This window comes from Carcharhinus amblyrhynchos, chromosome 3, assembly GCF_965287045.1.
Source record: "Carcharhinus amblyrhynchos chromosome 3, sCarAmb.v2.hapA, whole genome shotgun sequence".
Lineage (NCBI taxonomy): Eukaryota > Metazoa > Chordata > Chondrichthyes > Carcharhiniformes > Carcharhinidae > Carcharhinus > Carcharhinus amblyrhynchos.
This window is the reverse complement of record NC_137326.1, coordinates 111,000,814-111,019,951: the sequence shown is the minus strand read 5'-3', so window position 1 is coordinate 111,019,951 and position 19,138 is coordinate 111,000,814. Positions and strand designations below refer to the sequence as shown.

At 36.6% G+C, this 19,138-nt stretch overlaps 1 protein-coding gene across 1 annotated transcript in view; it reads left to right on the top strand.

The window, feature by feature from the left end:
- Window positions 1–13,166, top strand: part of psmd2 (proteasome 26S subunit ubiquitin receptor, non-ATPase 2) — a 45,031-nt gene extending 31,865 nt beyond the window's left edge. The window contains exons 13-21 of the mRNA XM_080185708.1: window positions 789–951; window positions 3,403–3,504; window positions 4,113–4,258; window positions 5,114–5,197; window positions 6,645–6,813; window positions 9,377–9,471; window positions 10,305–10,431; window positions 11,832–11,950; window positions 12,743–13,166. Of these exons, the coding sequence (XP_080041834.1) occupies window positions 789–951; window positions 3,403–3,504; window positions 4,113–4,258; window positions 5,114–5,197; window positions 6,645–6,813; window positions 9,377–9,471; window positions 10,305–10,431; window positions 11,832–11,950; window positions 12,743–12,925 (1,188 nt within the window). The 3' untranslated portion in view covers window positions 12,926–13,166. The remainder of the gene's footprint in view (window positions 1–788; window positions 952–3,402; window positions 3,505–4,112; window positions 4,259–5,113; window positions 5,198–6,644; window positions 6,814–9,376; window positions 9,472–10,304; window positions 10,432–11,831; window positions 11,951–12,742) is intronic.
- Window positions 13,167–19,138: the final 5,972 nt, after the last annotated feature.

The window sequence follows — 19,138 nt, the reverse complement described above, 5'->3', positions numbered from 1 at the left end:
TTGTAAATATGAAGTCCATCAACCAACTGCTTTTTGCAGATGCAGTAAATTATTTTGTCTTAAATCGATTAATTAGAACAAATGCTTCTATCTCTTTAGTTAAGTACATGCCAAATAGATGAATCATTCTGTCAGCATAAAGTCTCATTTGTAATTTGGTATGATTCTGGCAGTGGATGTGATGGTGAAATTAGAAACAAAAATAACAATAGATGAGCTGATCACGAGTAATATTTTGTTTAAAATTTTAACTCCTGAAGATGAGCAATATTAATGCTGCTGAACAGAACAATTTTGGTTTTAGCACCTGTTATTGTTATCAAGCATTTTCAGCAGTTTTCAGCATGTGCCAACTTTACCACTGATTTCTTTTGCCTTTTAGGCTCTTTTATAATGGCTTAGTTTTCATGCAATTAACTCAATTCATTTGTTGCATAATAGTTGTGGAGTTGATTCAGACAGGGATCCAACTTTAAATTATTTAAATTTGGGTTTGATCTGGTTGCTGGAAGAATATTGTTAAAGGTTTCTCCTGAAAGGTGGATGGTGTGACCTGGATTTTCTCACATCAGTGAAGCTAGAAATTCAACAGCCACAGCAGATGAATGAATGAGATATACCTGGGTCCTACTAATGTTGCATTGAAACTTAAATAAAATGTGTACTTGTATTATTGAAAGCAGTTTCTTGGGTTGTTGCCTTTATTCCATTTCCATATGCACTAAGTCATAAATATTAGCATGTTCTATGTAGTTGCCTAACTATTTGCTTTCAAATTTAACTTGCAGGTAATAGGTGTGACTGCTCTGGCATGTGGTATGATTGCAGTGGGCTCATGCAATGGAGAAGTTACTTCCACCATCTTAGAAACTATAATGGAAAAATCAGAACAGGAGCTGAAGGACACTTATGCCAGGTGGCTACCCTTAGGCCTAGGTCTCAACCATTTGGGTAAGAAGTATTGCAGCAAGACAAGTGCTAATTCTATAAAATGACTTGCTTTTAATTATTTTAATTTTCTGCTTTGTTCAGGACTTCTCAAAATTTGAGTTATTTCAGCAAATTTTCTGAAGATCTGGCCTTGGCAGCACATGGGCTGCATACTCAAAGTCATTATTTTATTCCAACTTAGATTTTAAATTAAATTGGACTTGGAATCAGGTAACAGACATGCACACCAATGAGATTTCCAAATACTGATATGCTTAATTGACCTCAGCTTGACCAGCAGTTTGCTTTGGTATCCCTGGGCTAAGGAGTGAAAAGTAATTTTTTTATTCCTAATTGCCAATCATTGATTCACAGGTTCTTTTACTAAACGAGCGATAATACTGGTTTAGGATAGGATAGTGCTGATGGTGGATAGGCTTGCTGGAAGGAAAGCAACATATGGAGAATAATTTCAGCATGTTGCTGAAAAATTCAGCTTGAGAGGAGAGGAAAAAATAATTATTACATTTAAATTAGTTATTCTGCTGAAATTATTGTGCTCGCTCTTGTTTTTTATTAGGTGAAGGGAGTTTGGCACACGGATTTAGAGCAATTGTTAAAATATATTAAATTTTGAAAAGTCACAACATAAGTAGGTTCCTTTTTTAAAAAAAAGCAAGAGTGCTAATAGTTAGGGTGCCACAATAAAGGTTAGAACCGATTTTAAAATTGAAGAAAGCCAATAAGAAGCAATGAAAAAAAACTGAAGGAGAATGAAGATAAAATGGGACAAAGAAAGCTTTGGGGGAAGTATGAAGAAAAATGTAAAAACCATTAAAAATAAGTGGCATATTTGCACTTACATTAATAAAAAGGGAATTTTTAAAGATGAGCTGGGACCTTGAGAGGGTTGCCAGTTTGTAGATAAAAATTACAGCATTTAATGCATCCACATGACTCTTGACTAAAGAGGAAAGATATCAGTGAAAAAGTGGATCATGAGGTGGTCGAGCAAGATGGACACCATCATTGCCGATAAAAGGAACATTTTAGAAAAGGTAATCAAGTTAAAGGATGACACAGCTGAGATGACTGAGAACTGAGTATCCATACAAAGAAGGGAGAAAGGGAAAAAGACAAATCAAGAACCTGGAAATTGTACTTCAGGGCATTCCTGGGTGGGTGTGCATCAGAGGACTGGTGAGCAGCCAGTGTCAGCTCATTTTGAAAAAGACTGTGCTAAACCTGGTAATGACAACTGAGGTAGGGAAGATTTTATCGTATTTTAAGGATGATGTATGAACCTAGATAAACAAAATAGCCAGCAATCGTTTTGATAAACCTGGGTGGCACATTAGCACAGTGGTTAGCATTGCTGCGTCACAGTGCTAGGGACCCGGGTTCACTTCTGGCCTTGTATTACTGTGTGGGGTTTGCACATTCTCCCCATGTCTCTGGGTTTCCTCTGGGTGCTCCAATTTCCTCCCACAGTCCAAAGATGTGCAGGTTATCTTGATTGGCCATGCTAAATTGTGCCTTAATATTGGGGAGTTAGCAGGGTAAACACGTGGAGTTAGGAGGATAGGGGCTGGAGTCGGTTTGCTGTTGATGCACACTCAAAGTGCTGAATGGCCACCTCCTGCATTGTAGGGAATCCTACAAGAGAACTTTTTGATGTGTTAACAGCCATGATTGGTCGTGTGCTGCATGTGGATTTCAGAAAAGCCTTTTTGACGAGGACCATGTGGGAGATATTGGGGGAAATTGAGATGGAGGATGATACTTCATAACGAAATATAATAGTTTTAGAAAAATTAAGATCTGTTTCTCATTAGAGCACAAATTATTGGATGGTATGTGAATATTTACAATTATCGATGATTGGGCCAAGGTAGATAAAAACAGACTTTTTTTGGTACTTCGAGGATCTGGAACAAGGGAGCATAGATACAAGATTAAACATAAGATTTATAATAATCAGGAAAAATTTACCCACACAGTTGTGAAACTGTGTATTTCATTTCTGTTTTAAGGGCAAAGTCGGAAACCATAAAAATAAAGATTAAATTTTGAAAATGAATGAAGGGAAAGGTTTAAGGGGAGATGGAAATGGAGTGAATAAATGTGGATAGAATAACTTGTTTGCATGAAGGATAAACAGCGGCATGAACTGGTTGGACCACATAGCCTTAATATGTTGTAATGCTGTGCATTTTTGTTTTGAACACTGAGTTCTAATGGAAGTTCTCAGTCAACACAGAAGCTTGTCTTTTCCTTTTAAGATGTTCATTATTCGCCAGTTATGTATTGCAACATTCAGATTTTACTAAACTTGTGGTTTTTCTCTTCCGTTGCAATTCCAAACCAACTATTTTAGTCTTATTGTGCATATATAAAATTTGTGTGTGACATGCTGCAAAATAAAGTTAAAATTGTGTAAGGTTTTTAATAAAATGTATTTCTGGTTCACAGGAAAAGGTGAGGCCATTGAGGCAATTCTGGCTGCCCTGGAAGTCGTGTCTGAGCCATTTCGTAGTTTTGCCAATACTTTGGTAGATGTTTGTGCATATGCAGGTTGGTATAGTTAAATAAATCTAATTAATCTGATTTGGATGCCATCTTGACAGGTTGAAATAGTTTGGGTAAGGCATTTTTGTTCACCAGACAGTAAAATATAATGCTCCTCTTTTTTGACATTGAATAAACAACATTATTCTAATGTCTTAACTGAGAAGTAAGAGTGCTGACAAGGTTAGGAAGATCACTTGTGGCACTTGCAAGGCAGGAATCCAACAATAGGGACCCATATCCCATCTACCTTTTCTGCTATACCTCCTGATTGGTAGTACAGTGCAGGAAAATACAATCTCCTTGCTGCACAGGAATTGGCGCACCAACACATGATGTAAATTGGTTTCATACCTGTAATCAAATGTATATCAATTTCCTTATATTGATAGAGCGCTTTTCCCAAAGAGAAATAACTAGTCGACTGAGTTATTTAAGAATTACTAATGATTAAATTAGTCAGAGAGCTGAGAGTTTATCTCCAGGTAGCTATTTTAGAGAGCTGCACAGGAGAGAAAGTGGAAGTCATTTTGATAAACTGAATGAGGAATTAACTATTTTAATTGATTTGTAGGCAATGTTCTGTTTCCATTATCTCATTGATAATTCTCTAGGTTCTGGTAATGTACTGAAAGTCCAGCAATTACTCCACATTTGCAGTGAACATTATGATTCAAAAGAGAAAGAAGATGATAAAGACAAAAAGAAAGAGAAAGATAAGGACAAAAAAGAGAATGCCGCAGATATGGGAGCACACCAGGTATGACGAAAACCAGCAGAACGTAACTGTTGTCTAATATTTAAAGTTGCATGATGAAGATCCATTCCTCTTGCAAGATTTGAAATGGATACTGCCATGGGAAGTTGCCAAGTTATTTTCCTTACAGATTTTTACATATATATAGAATTTAGGAAATATAAAATTGTTTACATTCTGTGACCAAGTAATTTGTTTATAACTACAGATTTGTGAATCATATTTAAATGGAATGAGTTCACATGTCAAATTTAAACAAGGGAAGAGCAATGAGTCAAATTACTGTTCTACAATTTTTGCTTCAACCTGCTAAGTTACATCTGCTTCAGGGAGATGCAGGACTGTGATTGGATGCTTCTCTTGGTGATTTCATTGACTTAATCTATGTAACCTATTTACTAACAGTAATATCTACCAAGAAAAGGTCAATTATTTATTAATTTTTAAGAACACTTTTACAAGACCTGTTGCCTTTCTATTAATTACCCCTTGCAATTAATGGAATATTAGTATGAGACCATCTCACACAGTGATGCAATTGAGTGAAAGTTGCTTTCGAAGTAAAATGCCCATACAATTGTTCATTCGCAACTTGAATCTGGAGTTTTGGCCAAAAATGGAATTTCCCAATGCTTCAGAGAAAATACTGGAAAGCATATTTCAAAGAAATAATTGTGACAAATTTTAATTCTAACTGCGCAAGTTAATTTTAATGTCATTATCTGACTTTATAATTGATTAAATCAAAAAGTACAGAATTCAAAAGTAACCTTTTTTACTTGGCATTATAACAACTTTAGAGTTCAGTGATGATTAATGACTCAAATAATTTATTTAGTTATGATTTGAAACTTGTAGGGAGTAGCAGTGCTTGGTATTGCTTTAATTGCCATGGGAGAAGAGATTGGAGCAGAAATGGCTCTGCGTACATTTGGACATTTGGTAAGTTCCTCTGAGAATTTTAAAATTCTGCTTTTGAAAATTACTTTTATTAAGTGTTTTACTTTTAGTAAGTGTTGGTCATTTTGAAGTTGTAGCTATATTCCCATATTTGCTGTTCAGTTATTAGCATATGTTATAAGGAGTCCTTGGCCCTGTTAGTCAATTATTGAACAGAACAGTATATTTGTGTTGTACTGATAGTTTATCTAGTTTCATGTTCTTTGGAATTACCTTCTGCAAATATGCAATAACTAATTTAAATCCCATCATGATCTTGTTCATCTTTTCTTTGCAACTCTTCAATCGTAATTGTCCAGCAGTATTCTTTGGGGGTCTAACTCTTTCGTACATCTCTCATGTCTTCAGCTACACCAACTCTTGCATTCCCTGCCTGAACGCAACCACACCACTTTCTCTGCTCCATTTAAAACTTTGTTCTTGGACAAGGACCCATAATCACTCATTCTTTTTCTTCCTGGATTCATCTCTATAAACCCAACTACAAGGAAAGGCAAGAGGAAAGAATTAAGTCCTGTACCCAGTTCAGGAAACTCTATTTAAAATCCTGTCTGATCCCTTAATGGTGATCAGACAAACTCAAGAGACTGCAACTTAATTACCTTCAATCTCACTCTCCTGTGATCCTGTAGTTTTGCACAAATGAACATAACACTTAAAGGTATACACTCTCTGCCACCTCTGGAATACTTTCCTACCTGGCAGTTACCCTTTGAAGCCAGACATATGAAAGTCCTTCATTTTCCATCATTCTTTGCTCCCTAAATTCAAATGGACGGTTCCTAGTTTTATCTGGCTCCATTAATTTATCAACCTGCAATTATTTTTGAAGACCATAATCAGATCCTATCTGTCTGCCTGCCTTCAGTAAGCTCATGTCTAGGCACAAAGTCTGACCTGAAAACTCAGTAGATATTCACATTTTCCTTCTCTATCATCTTGAGAGCCAAATATGTGTTCAAAATAACCTTTTAAGCAAGCTTTTACAGCATTACTGCCTCCATTTGTGAAGTGTTCAGTTTAATATTAAAGGGTTTATACAAATACACCTCCTCTGATTAATTGAAATTAGTGTGGAATTGGTGTTTAGATGTAAGTATATTTGAAGAAAGTTCTATCATTCTCTGCAGTTTGCTGAGAAACAACTATCTGTGGGCAGAAATGTATGTATGTGTAGTTGGTATTTATTTATAAATCTTTCTGAGCTATTTGATATTAGACATTTTGCCATTGAGATTACCTTTACATAGAAGGATGGTTATCACCTAAAATGACTGAATAATCACATATTTCTAAGTCTTATTAGAATACTGCCCATTATTCAAGTGAATTATTGTAAAATGTAGGATATTGCCCAAACCACCTAAAACAGCAATTTACCCTTGAGATTTTTAACACCAAAAATTACATTGAATTCTTTTTATGGCAGTTAAGGTATGGTGAACCTATTTTAAGACGTGCTGTACCTCTGGCATTGGCATTAATTTCGGTCTCTAATCCACGGTTGAGTATACTGGACACTTTGAGCAAGTTCTCTCATGATGCTGACCCAGAAGTATCTCATAATTCTATCTTTGCAATGGGCATGGTTGGAAGTGGTGAGTAACATATACTAATGTTGGAAATGTTGACTAATTCTCTAGTAAAATCTAATGGCAATGTGCCAAGTCAGTCTTCAATAACAGCAAAATTTAAGTTTTTAAGTAAGCCTCTATATCATGAAACTGCAAGTTTATATTTGTTGAGGTAAATGAAGTAATTAAGCAAAATTTTGGTTCTATCCCACTGTTGTCAATGTTCTTAAAATTATTTTGATACTTGTTATTTAAAATCTAATAATTGGCAATGCATTGTTCTGAATACTTGAATTCTTGATTCATGCCCAGAACACACTAGGAGGCAACTCATTTTACCAATATGGAGTCAAAGGACAACATTCTAAAACACTAATTACAATACTGGTGACATGACTGTACCTTGTTAAAACATGTATGCCATTTTCCTTGGACATTGGTTATTTTCTGTTAACGATTTGGACCATTGCCTTGCGCTGTTTATTAAACTTAAATTTTTTTAAAGAGAAATGTTTCATTCTTTGGTATCTAGATACTTTCTGATACTTCATAAACCTCAACTTTTAAGCTTTTTTTATGGTTGGGACACGTAATTCAACGTGACATGTCTTTCAGTGATAAAAGCAATGAATTATAGCACTTAGCTCAGTTTGCTTAAAATTAAGAGAGTCTCTGAAGTAACGAAGATATCCAGGAAGGCAAACAATAACAACTACTCTTCCTACTTGTGGGCACTAACTCAAATCCTGTTGTGACCATTCACAAACGGAAGTACAATATGCTGGTCAAAAGGAAGCAATGTGACTAATCCTGAGAGTAAATAATTTATTTACTTGAAGCACTATTCTATCATTGCCAACCAATAGTTCTCTCATATCTTGCTGTGGTGGCACAGTGGTTAGCACTGCTGCCTCTCAGCACCAGGGACCCAAGTTCAATTCCAGCCTTGGGTCACTGTCTGTGCAGTGTCTGTATGTTCTCCCCACGTCTGCGTGGGTTTCCTCCGGGTGCTCCAGATTCCTCCCACAGTCTGAAAGACATGCTAGATAGGTGTGTTGGCTAAATTCTCTGTGCGCCTGAACAGGTGCCAGAGTGTGGCAATTAGGCGATTTTCACAGTAACTTCACTGTTAATGTAAGCCTACTTGTGACACTAATAAATAAACTTAAAGTTTAAACAGTAAAGCTTCTTGCTGGTAACCTGGTCCTATCTTTAATAGAACTTGAGGTTGTGCATGCAAGCCATTTTATTTCATATTTCCCTAATTGTCAAAATTCCCTGTCTAAAATAAACTGATTTTACACAGACAAGAATAAAATAATTTTGATGTGTATAACTGAAAATCACTCCAAGCAGTAAGTTAGCAAATTGTTTTTCTGTTGATGGTATAAACAGACCTATCATAGTATGAGGGAAGTTTCTGACTAAATGTGACTTTGTGATGGGTACTTGTGTACAATTCTTCTGTTTAGCTGTTCCTTTTTTTAACCAAGGGACAGCCACCTGTTATGGAATTCATTGAAGATGACTCTGTAGAATAAAAGCAGGGTCTAACAGTGAAAGTTAATCAAACATGCAAATTACATTGACGGAAGAAAAATTTGTGTACTTTAATGTACTGGGATACTTTTAATACACATTTAAATTAATGTTAGATCTTTAAAGTAAATTTAATTTTTTTAACAAACAAACAATGTACCCAAAATTAATATCCATATGGACACAAGTGAAATTGAGTTATATTTTCAGCTTGGCTCTGTTGAATTCTTATATTTGAATGAGACAATTGATTTGCTCAATTCCTATTATAGACCTGGGTGCACAATCTAAATGGCACTAGTGCAGGACAAATTGTCAACAGTGCAGTTTTCATGTCGGGCTTTAAAATTAATCTCCAACGGTTTAATATAACTAAATATAAAATATTTCATGGCACTTTCAGGAAGGAGCAATAAATTGTGCAGTATCCTTGCCTACTACATTCCTCCTCCAGCCAACAACATTAGTTCACATGGAGGATTTGATTCCAGAGTTAAGTTAGTAAACATTTGATCCAAGTCACAAGGTTGTGGGTTTAAGTTCCCTTCCAGAACTTGAGCACATCAATCTAGGCTAACTGATATTCTCAGTGCTGAGGGAGAGCTGCAATCTGAAAAGACATTAAAATGAAGTCCTGTCTGTCCTTTCAGGTAGAAAGAAAACCCTACAACATTATTTCAAAGAATAGTGGGGAATTAGCCCAGTGTCCTGGCCCTCAAACATCTCTCAAAAGATTATCTGATCATTATCACATTGTTTGAGAGAGCTTGCATTTCCTACATTGCAACAGTGGCTACACTTCAGAAGTTTTTCGTTGGACATCTCAAAGTACATTATGGCCAATGGTCATGAAAGGCGCTAAATAGTTCCTTTCAAGTTATCAGGTTAACTATTATTGGCTGTTTGTTGAATCGTGTATGCAAATAGACAGAATTTTCTAAACAAGTAATTGCAGTTTCAAAATGATTCACTTGGGACATTGTGAAGGTGTTATACAATGCTGTAAAACCATGAGCTCTTCATTCTTAATTAATCCTTCTATTTACAGGTACAAACAATGCCAGATTGGCAGCCATGCTGCGACAGTTAGCACAGTACCATGCCAAGGATCCCAATAATCTTTTCATGGTTAGAATAGCGCAGGTGGGTGGACAGTTCTACTGAATCAAAATTGAGTTACTGATGTATCATTTAAGATGATAAATTAAGATTTGAAGTGATAAAATAACATCTAACTGTTGAAATGCAAAATCAAACCTGTACTTTTTAATCTCCTTTTCAATCCTGAAATTTTTTTTTTCCAATGTTAGTGTTCCTCAATCTAGTTGGTGCCACTTTGTAATTTATTTGCAGGTCAGATGAGACAAATTCAAAATTGGGTCCATAACATTGAATAATCTGTACTTTATGGGAGTTACAATATAACAAAGATCAAATCATAGTGCACATTGAAAATATATTCTTGTGAATGTCATTGTTGCAGAGACGACTTAGCTTTGAAACTGCTTGTGTTCAAATGCTCATTGATAAGGTTTACTTGAATAAAGCTTTTTGATCAAGCTGTAACAAAGGTCTTGCACCAATGAAACTCTCCACGAGCAAAAAAAAATTCCTAAAGAGAAAGTTGTTTGCTGTGGTCAGTTGGAAAGCCACTTTTTTGTACTAGTGTAGATTAAATTTTCCAAATGAGAACACAGTTAACTATAAAATTAATTCTCCAATGAATGTGCCATAATTGGTAACTGTGTGGCTTATTTGTTTGAGTTCAGGAGTTGTGGGCATGTTTATTTTCAATTGGAATGATTTCTTCCATTTTTGTTTGAAACACTAGGTGGAGTAACTTGTTTCACTGGAAGGCAAAGTGCCAGTGGCCATCTTGTCTTATGGAAAGCCAGCGTAGCACTACGTACTATCTCATGTGAAATCTAAAGCAAAATCATGTATTTCAAACTTAAGTTTGATTTGTGTTCCTGTAGGGTTTGACTCACCTTGGAAAGGGAACACTGACATTGTGTCCGTACCACAGTGACAGACAACTAATGAGCCAAGTAGCAGTGGCTGGTCTTCTTACTGTACTTGTCTCTTTTCTTGATGTGAAGAACAGTAAGTTTTGTTCAATATAATTTGCTTTGCATGGTTGATTTCATTAGTACTAATATGTTAATGGTGCCTATGTTGAACAATATATTTTTAGTGTGTTTACAAAAAAGTTGAAGCTTTGTAATTTAACTTCAGGTTATATATTAACACTTCCTGGCTTTTTTTAAATCTCTCCTCCTTTTGGAGACTGCGTTGAATGAAAAATCAGAAAATTACAGCAGTGCAGGAGGTTAAGGCCACTGAGAATTTTTTTTGTGACTCCTGTCAAGTCTGATATACAAGGTTAACATTTATTTTGTTAACTCATTGCAATCACCTAATGCATATTTGTGTGAACATCATTTACAGTTCTCAATTGAGGGCAGCTCAGTGGTTAGCTGTTTTGCCTCACATTGCCAGGGATCTGGGTTCAATTCTGGCCTTGGGGCACTGTCTGTGGGGTTTGCACGTTGTCCCCATGTGTCTGTGGGTTTTCTCCAGGTGCTCCAGTTTCCTCATTGGCCAAAAATATGGGGGTTAGGTTGACTGGTCATGCTAAATTGCCCCTTAATGTTGGGGGATTAGCAGGGTAAATGCATGCGGTAATGGAGATGAGGCCTGAGTGGGATTGCTGTCGGTGCAGGCTCAATAAGCCAAATGGTCGTCATCTGCACAGTAGGGATTCTACGATTCAATAGTATTTTCACTGCAATTTTCTTTGCTGTGGCAAAAATCTAACAACTTTTTTGGGGTTATTCTTGACTTTTAAACGGTATTGTCTCATCTCTCCCCATAGTTGTTGCCCGACCTACTAGGTTTTTTTGTTTTTATTTGATTCCTTCTGCAATATTTTGTCTTGTTGTATCCTTCTATCTTTTAACCTTATGTCAAGTTTGGCAAAAAACGAACAAGCTGGATTGAAATTTCAGTACAGTATAAATGGCCCCATGGTTCTCATGTGTAATCAAATGTATTTATCATCTACAATATTGCAATGCAGCACAGTTCTTTTAAAAAGGACTCTTCAACACAGTAGTCATATCTGGCATGGGTAAATTTTAACCACCACCGCCTGAATGTCGATTCTTGTTTTACTTATCGCTAACATTGTAATTTGATGACCCCATGTCAGCACTTGCAACAGTTCTTCAGATGCTGCCTAACCTTCTGAGTATTTTCTGCTTTGATAAATCATTTTATTAACAGGCCAGTCACCATTGAAGAATAGGCATTTGTATATGGAGAGTTTATTAGTTATTTACTTAAGTGGGCTTCTCTAACTCAAATGTTTTGTGTTAGTGGGAAGATGTGAAAACTTCATCTGTACAAAGTTGGAAAATGTAGCAAATTAAAATAAATGTATTCATGAAATTAGTGATTATTAATGTGCAATGTTGTCTAAAAATGAATCACTTTATTTACAGTAATTCTTGGGAAGTCCCATTATATTCTTTATGGGCTGGTTGCTGCAATGCAACCTCGTATGCTAGTTACGTTTGATGAAGAGCTTCAACCATTGCCAGTATCAGTACGTGTTGGTCAGGTATGAAACTGCATGATAATGACAAAATTTGTTTAAAAGTTTAGAACTAACTATAATTTAGCTCAATCTGCAGCAAAAGGGGTGGAAGACAGCATATATGGAGTTTTGAGTTATAAATACAAGGTAGACTTGCTTTTGCTATAGATTTAGGCACAATTCAAGCATTTTGTAAACAATTGTATTAAATGTATTTACTTGTTCTTCCTACATTATTTCATACATTGAGTACAATATGGCACAGCCAATAATTACAAAGATCCAAATTTTGCTTCCATAATTTCTCTCAGGTTTGAGTTCTTGGCTGCTGACAGTGGAAAAAGCTACATTTTAGACAGGCTCTTTATTTTCTTTCCCTGCTCCTCCTTGGGGTGAGGGTGAAGCTTGGAAAATCTTAAGAGGCTTACCTGATGCTATTGTCCCACATCACCCAAGACCAGTTTTTTCACAGAGGGTGACGGGTGCCTGAAACTTGCTGGTGGGGGAGGTAGTGGAAGCCGATAGGATAGGGACTTTTAAGGGGCGTCTTGACAAATACATGAATAGGATGGGAATGGAGGGATATGGTCCTGGGAAAGATAGGGGTTTTAGTTTAGTCGGGCAGCACGATTGCTGCAGACTTGGAGGGCCAAAAGGCCTGTTCCTGTGCTGCAATTTTCCTTGTTCTTTATTAGTAGAAGCATTTGTTGGTGACTGGATTGATTTTTTTTTTAACTAGGGAATCTGTAAGCTTGTAATCTAAAGTTGGATTGAATAATTAGAAAAGATCTACTAACTCTTCTGATTTTGTTCCAGGCTGTGGATGTTGTAGGCCAAGCAGGCAAGCCCAAGACCATCACAGGATTCCAGACACACACTACACCTGTGCTATTAGCACATGGCGAAAGAGCTGAGTTGGCAACTGAAGAGTACACGCCTCTAACTCCTATCCTGGAGGGGTTTGTCATTTTACGCAAAAATCCCAATTATTGTGTGTAGCTTGTGGTTAATACTTGGCGCTTTGTACATGAGGATCCTTTTAGAGAATAGTCACCATCCATGCCCAGAAAGTACTGCTGGTCCTTTGGTAAACATGATTACCAGTCTGCTCTTGAGCCAGTTTAATTATTGGTTCAGAACTTCTATTTTATATTACTTTACCGCATGATGGATGTACTTCATTTAAATTTTGTTATAATGCTACAAATCTAAATAAAGTTATTTCTTGTCCACCAATAAAGGTTTGTAATGTTTGTCCTTTACAGTAATTGTTCGTGTTTATCTATATTAAAATAGTGAATGTTACTATTGTATAAGGTTGGTTTGTGAAATAACCATTTTAAACTTCATTCAGTACTGGTTTGTCTATTAAATTCATAATCAAAAGGACAGGATCTGAGAGTCTGACATTTCACTCTAAGTCTGTCATTCGTTGCAATCATGGTTGATCTACGACCTAACTGCCTTTGTCCCGTATCCCTAATATCTTTGGTTAACAAATATCTATCTGAGATTTAAAAATTAGCAGTTACTCTAGCTTGTGTTACAGTCTGTAGAAATTCTAAACTTTTGCCACCCCTTGTTAGAAATGCTTCCTAATTTTGTTTGTAGAAGACCTGGCTCTAACTTTTTAACCATACCCCTAATATTACACTCATAAGAACATAAGAAATAGGAGCAGGAGTAGGCCATCTAGCCCTTCGAGCCTGCCCTGCCATTCAATAAGATCATGGCTGATCTGTCGTGGCTCAGTTCCACATTCCCACCCTCTCCCCATAACCCTTAATCCCCTCTCTTATCAAAAACCCATCAACCCGCGTCTTAAAAATATTTAGCGAGGTAGCCTCCACCACTTCAACGGGCAGAGAATTCCAGAGATTCACCACCCTTTGAGTGAAGAAGTTCCTCCTCAACTCTGTTCTAAACCGCCCCCCCTTTATCTTGAGGCTGTGCCCCCTAGTCCTACTGTTCTTTCTGAGCGGGAAGAGCCTCTCCACCTCTATCCTATCCATCCCATTCATCATCTTATATGTCTCAGAGATCTCCCCTCATTCTTCTAAACTCTAACGAGTACAAGCCTAGTTTATTCAGCCTCCCCTCATAGCTCAACCCCTTCAACTCCGGCATCAGCCTAGTAAACCTCCTCTGCACTCCCTCCAAGGCCAAAATATCCTTGCGTAAGTCTGGCGCCCAAAACTGCACACAGTACTCCAGCTGCGGCCTCACCAATGCCCTATACAGCCGCAGCAAGACCTCCCTACTTTTATATTCAATCCCCCCCACTATGAAGGCCAGCATCCCATTAGCCTTCCTGACCACCTGCTGGCTGGGTTTTTGCAACTCATGCACAAGGACCCTGAGGTCCCTCTGCACTGTCGCCTGCCGCAGTTTTTCACCACGTAAGTACTCCCCAGCCAGCAACAATAATTTTGATCTATCCACCACCTGTTTCCCTTAATATCTTGAAAACATTTATCAAGTCCTCCCATTAATCTTATAAATTCATGTATACACAACCTAGTTTGTGTAATCTCCCTGCATTTTAACCCTTGGAGTCCAGGTATCATTCTTGTAAAGCTATGTTATGGTGCACCGATGCCAATATAATCTGGTATGGTTCCTGGATCTGCATTCTGTACAGCAATTCCAAACCATTGATTAGCTACACAAATAAAATTCAACTTTAATATTAGCTGTGAATTTCACTTAAATCTTCAATTTCATTCAAGTAGTTTAACCTAAGTTAAGTGATTTTTTTTTGTTTTAATCAATCTGGTTAAAGTATACTTCTTAAATATACATAAACTCAGGTCAGTTTGAGCACAGTGAATTTTCTTTATACAATATTTGACTCACTTTGCTGCATGCTAATTTCAATTTTGTGAAAACTACAGTTTGGTGTGTGATTACTGATTTCATTACTCAGGACATAATGTCCAAAACCGGTTTAATTTTGTATTAAATGTTAAATATTTCTAGTTCAGAAATTAATGATTCATAATTCTATCCTCCAGTTCCAGATAAAGTAATTTATTCTTCTGTCAAGTACTATTTGCCCGTAAGTGCCAAGATAAATAAAACTCTCAGCAGAAAGTTGAGGCTGTCACTTAACGATGGAAGGACCCTTGTATAAGGTTTGTATTCCTGCAATGTCACTCAACTTTGCCAGCTCAAAGGCTACAACTAAAGCTGTGCAGTTACATTTTTGAAGATAGTAGTAAATTGTTCCCAAAATTTAATCTTTTTCTCTCTTCCTCCCTCGTGTTTAAATGTAGTTCGGTCTATTTTCTTACCCATCATTCCTTTGTTTTCTCAAATCTAATTGATTAAGGAATGTCTTTCCTGTCATGCATCAAAGATCTCTTCACACTTTTTAACAGCTCACATTTCTAAACACTGCTCAATGTTTTGTTCCAGCAAATTTTAGGCTTAATATATTTTTGTCAAATCTGGGACTTCACATTGAAATTCAGAATTTGTGTTTCAATGTCAGAAGCAGCAGCAGCGGATTAAACAATACTGGGTGATAATCCATAACTTACTGGTGATGAGGCTGATTCTCTTGTGTTAAAAGATGCTATGCTTGCCTTAAATATGTGGGATAAAATTGACTTGCTTCTTTCATAAACAATCCACCACAAAAGTTTCAATTTACATATTTAATTATACTAAGGGAATGCTCAAAAGGTGATTAGCTGAAACTGGAATATTGGTTCAGTTTTATTATTCAACATCGGCCTAATGTTTTATGGAAAATGATTTTATCAGACTCTTGTCATATTACATTGAATTTTGGCTGGACAACTGTCCACATATCCACCACTAATCCTTCAAATGTACAGTTAAGAAATGTAAACGTAACTCCCTGGTTTATCGACATGGGGTATTGTGCCTACCTGATTCACAATCCAGGGTTCACATTTTCAGTCTCCAGTATGAGTTATTGGGAGCAAAACTTCTGGCTGCTTTTTGCCACCCCTTGCTAGCCCAGCCAAATTAAGGCTGCCTAGAGCTTATGACTGCTGATGCAGATAGTTAGTGAAAGCCGCCATTCAATCCTGGGACCCTTCAGTTCTGCATGATGTGTTATAAGGTCCTTACCTTTAAATTTTTAGTATGAGGTCTTTACCTATTAATTCATTCTGGGAAATCTACATTATGTTTATGAACATTTTTCAAAACCTTACTCTTATTTTCACTTCTGGAATTACAATCTTTCTGGTGAAAAACAATTCTGGTCTGTTCCACTTTGAGTTAGCACCCTTACTCCCTGATTTCCAGAACATATCAAATGTGCCAGACCTGCTGAGATTTTTCAGCATTTCTCTTTTGGTATCAGATTCCAGCAATTGCAGTAATTTGCTTTTATCCAGTGGCCTTCAGTATAACCTGTCCAAGGTTAGAATAACTTGTTTTGACTTGTGCTCCAATGCCCTTGAGATGCATGCTAGTATTTAATTAGCTATGTCAATAATAGCAATACATTGACTACGAAATTTCAATGAATAATAAATCACACCCAAAGTTTTTTTGCAAATTAATACATTGGAAAAGTAAATATGAACAATGCAGTACCTTAAAATTATCCACATTAAAACTTATTAGTCATTCAGCTCTTAACTTTCAGATTAAGTGGTCCAAATTCCTCTGAAGAGTAATCTCATTTGTCAGCCATATATCTTTTTGTGTCAAAACTTTTGAGCTCATTGCTCCTATGTGAGTCCAATTTAGCAATGTTATCCTTAATTGCAACCTTGTACTGAAAAGGAGAATGAACTTAACCTAGGATGAAGAAAGGGCATTTGCCTTCCAGCTGAGGTCCATTTGTTTGCAATGATAAGTAAGGACAATGTATATATTAGGTAAGAACTGGCAGATAGGATGTATTCCTTCTCCCCATCCCCAATTAAATGGGACTAGTCTCAGCCTAACTCTTGATTTGAAAAATAACCATTAGAATAAAACACCCATGGGTTTTGCTGCACCTGAGCCATACTCAAATGTTTTTGGCATCATAATGGGAGGAGGGAAATAAATATAAATTGTGGGCTATCTATTTCAATATTTTTCACCAATCCCCTTGAAAATGCATTGCAAAACAAATTTACTGTTATCCTTTCCCTCTGAACTTATTGGTTGATTCTTTGAGGTACGGTTTCATATACCCTGTCCCAGTAGATAAAGCATAGAATTTTACATCACCAAAGGACCCAATTATGAGTTTCAACTTTGAAAAGGTTATGAATTTAATACCCTTCTCTTGTTCTTACTCTTTGTGCCTTCAATTTTTTTGAAAATATTTAGTTGCTTCTCTTTTAAATTGTTATGAATTGTGCTGTTTCGATGGGGCCTTCTATGATGTAGCAGCCCTCCAAGATCATTGATTCCAGAAAACAAATTATTTGGCATTTTAAGTTCTGATACAAAATGTCTAGAATCTGAAGTAAACACTATTTCATTATAAAATAGATACATTTTAAATCCATATTAAAGTAATATATTCTCAACAGATTAAACCAATTTCTTTAAATCTGCTGCACAAATAGGACTCCTGTCATTTCTATCAGTTTCTATCATTTCTATCTGATTTTCATCAAAAGCATAAACATTCCTAAAAGTTTCCAAACCAAGTGACTGGGAATCCACACAAGTTATGTTTCTATTTCCCTGATATAGAAAGTACACTCCAGGACACGTCCATCTTATATATTATAGAGAATGAAGGAGAAGGTTGGTAATTCCCATATGTTGCTGGAGTTTAACTATTTAAAAATGATGTCTTGCCATCACCATGATGAGTCCAGCTGAGGCGAAGAAGCAGGAAAAAAAAGAGTGACACAGAATCCAGGAAATCCACTTGTAATGAGTCTGAGGGGAGTCACACTTGTACTAACCTGGATGCCGTCAATGCAGATGGTGCTGGGATTCTTCATTGGCCTTCCAGCTTTTCACAGTGACATTCTGGATACATACAAATTGGGAGCAAGTCTTCACTCTTTTAAATCAAGAATCTAACTGTCAGTCTTAAAAATATTCAAAGCCTATTTCTATGAAGTTTTGAGGAAGGGTTTTCCAAAGCCTTGCTATCCAATCAGAGAAAAATATTTTCCTCATCTCAGTCTTATTTTCAAACAGTGGTCCTTATTTCTAGATTCTCCTGCAAGAGGAAACTTCCTCTCCACATCCAACCTGTTTGTTTTTCCTCAGAATCTTAAGTGTTTCAATCAAGTTGCCTCTTGCTCTTCCAAATTGCAGTTAATACAAACCTGGCCTGCCCAACCTTTCCTAAGAAGGCAGCCCATCCCCGGTATTAGTTTAGTAAAGCTTCTCTGAGCTGCTTATAATGCGTTTACATCATTCCTGATTAGCTACATTCTCTTGCCATTTTGCTGTGCTGAGCATATGTGGCATCCTTCTGATGGGATTGGGTAGTTGATTTTGCTGATGAATAACAAATGTAAACAAAGTGGTTGAGTTTTTCATGGACTTCAGCAGGACATTCTATCCAGTGTGGGTAAGCACCACCACAATGGAAACATTGTTTGGACAGATTGGTTTGTGAGCCCACTTTTGTTGCTTTGCAGGTCGTTTCCTGGAGAATAGAGTTAAGGAGTTGAACATGAGAGGATGATTAGTGTAAGCATCCTCAAATTTAGTAGCTCTGTACTCTGAAAGTGATAGTAATCTTCCTAACACCTGTAACTCTGACAGATTTCTGTTTTGTGTTTTTTTAAATGGTATAAGAAGTGTATCCCATGATCATAGTAATTGTGCTAACTTCTGCAGTAATTAATCAATTTATTGCTTCCTCCTGCTTAACTGATTAAACTCTTTGCACACTTACCAATGGAATTCAATCTACCTATGAGCTGACTGAAAAGTTATTGCAATAGTTAGTACTGTGATGCAAGTGAAAACTTGAAACTAGACTTGTTCATGCTGTGCTTGCAGTCACCTTAATACATTTCTTACTGCTCAACTTTTCTTCCCCAATATACTACCCAATCATTCAAAGTGCCAAAAAGAATACATTGTTAAAAATGCAATAATTAATTAACATTGCCAGCTTGACTTAGATGGTAGCGCTCTCACTTAAGTCAGAGGTTATAGGTTCAAGACTCATGTTTCAGTACAGTATGTGTGCTGCATTGGTGATGTCTTGACTCGTCTGTGAGGCAGCTTTTGTAATTTTGGCACAGATTGTGGGAAGAA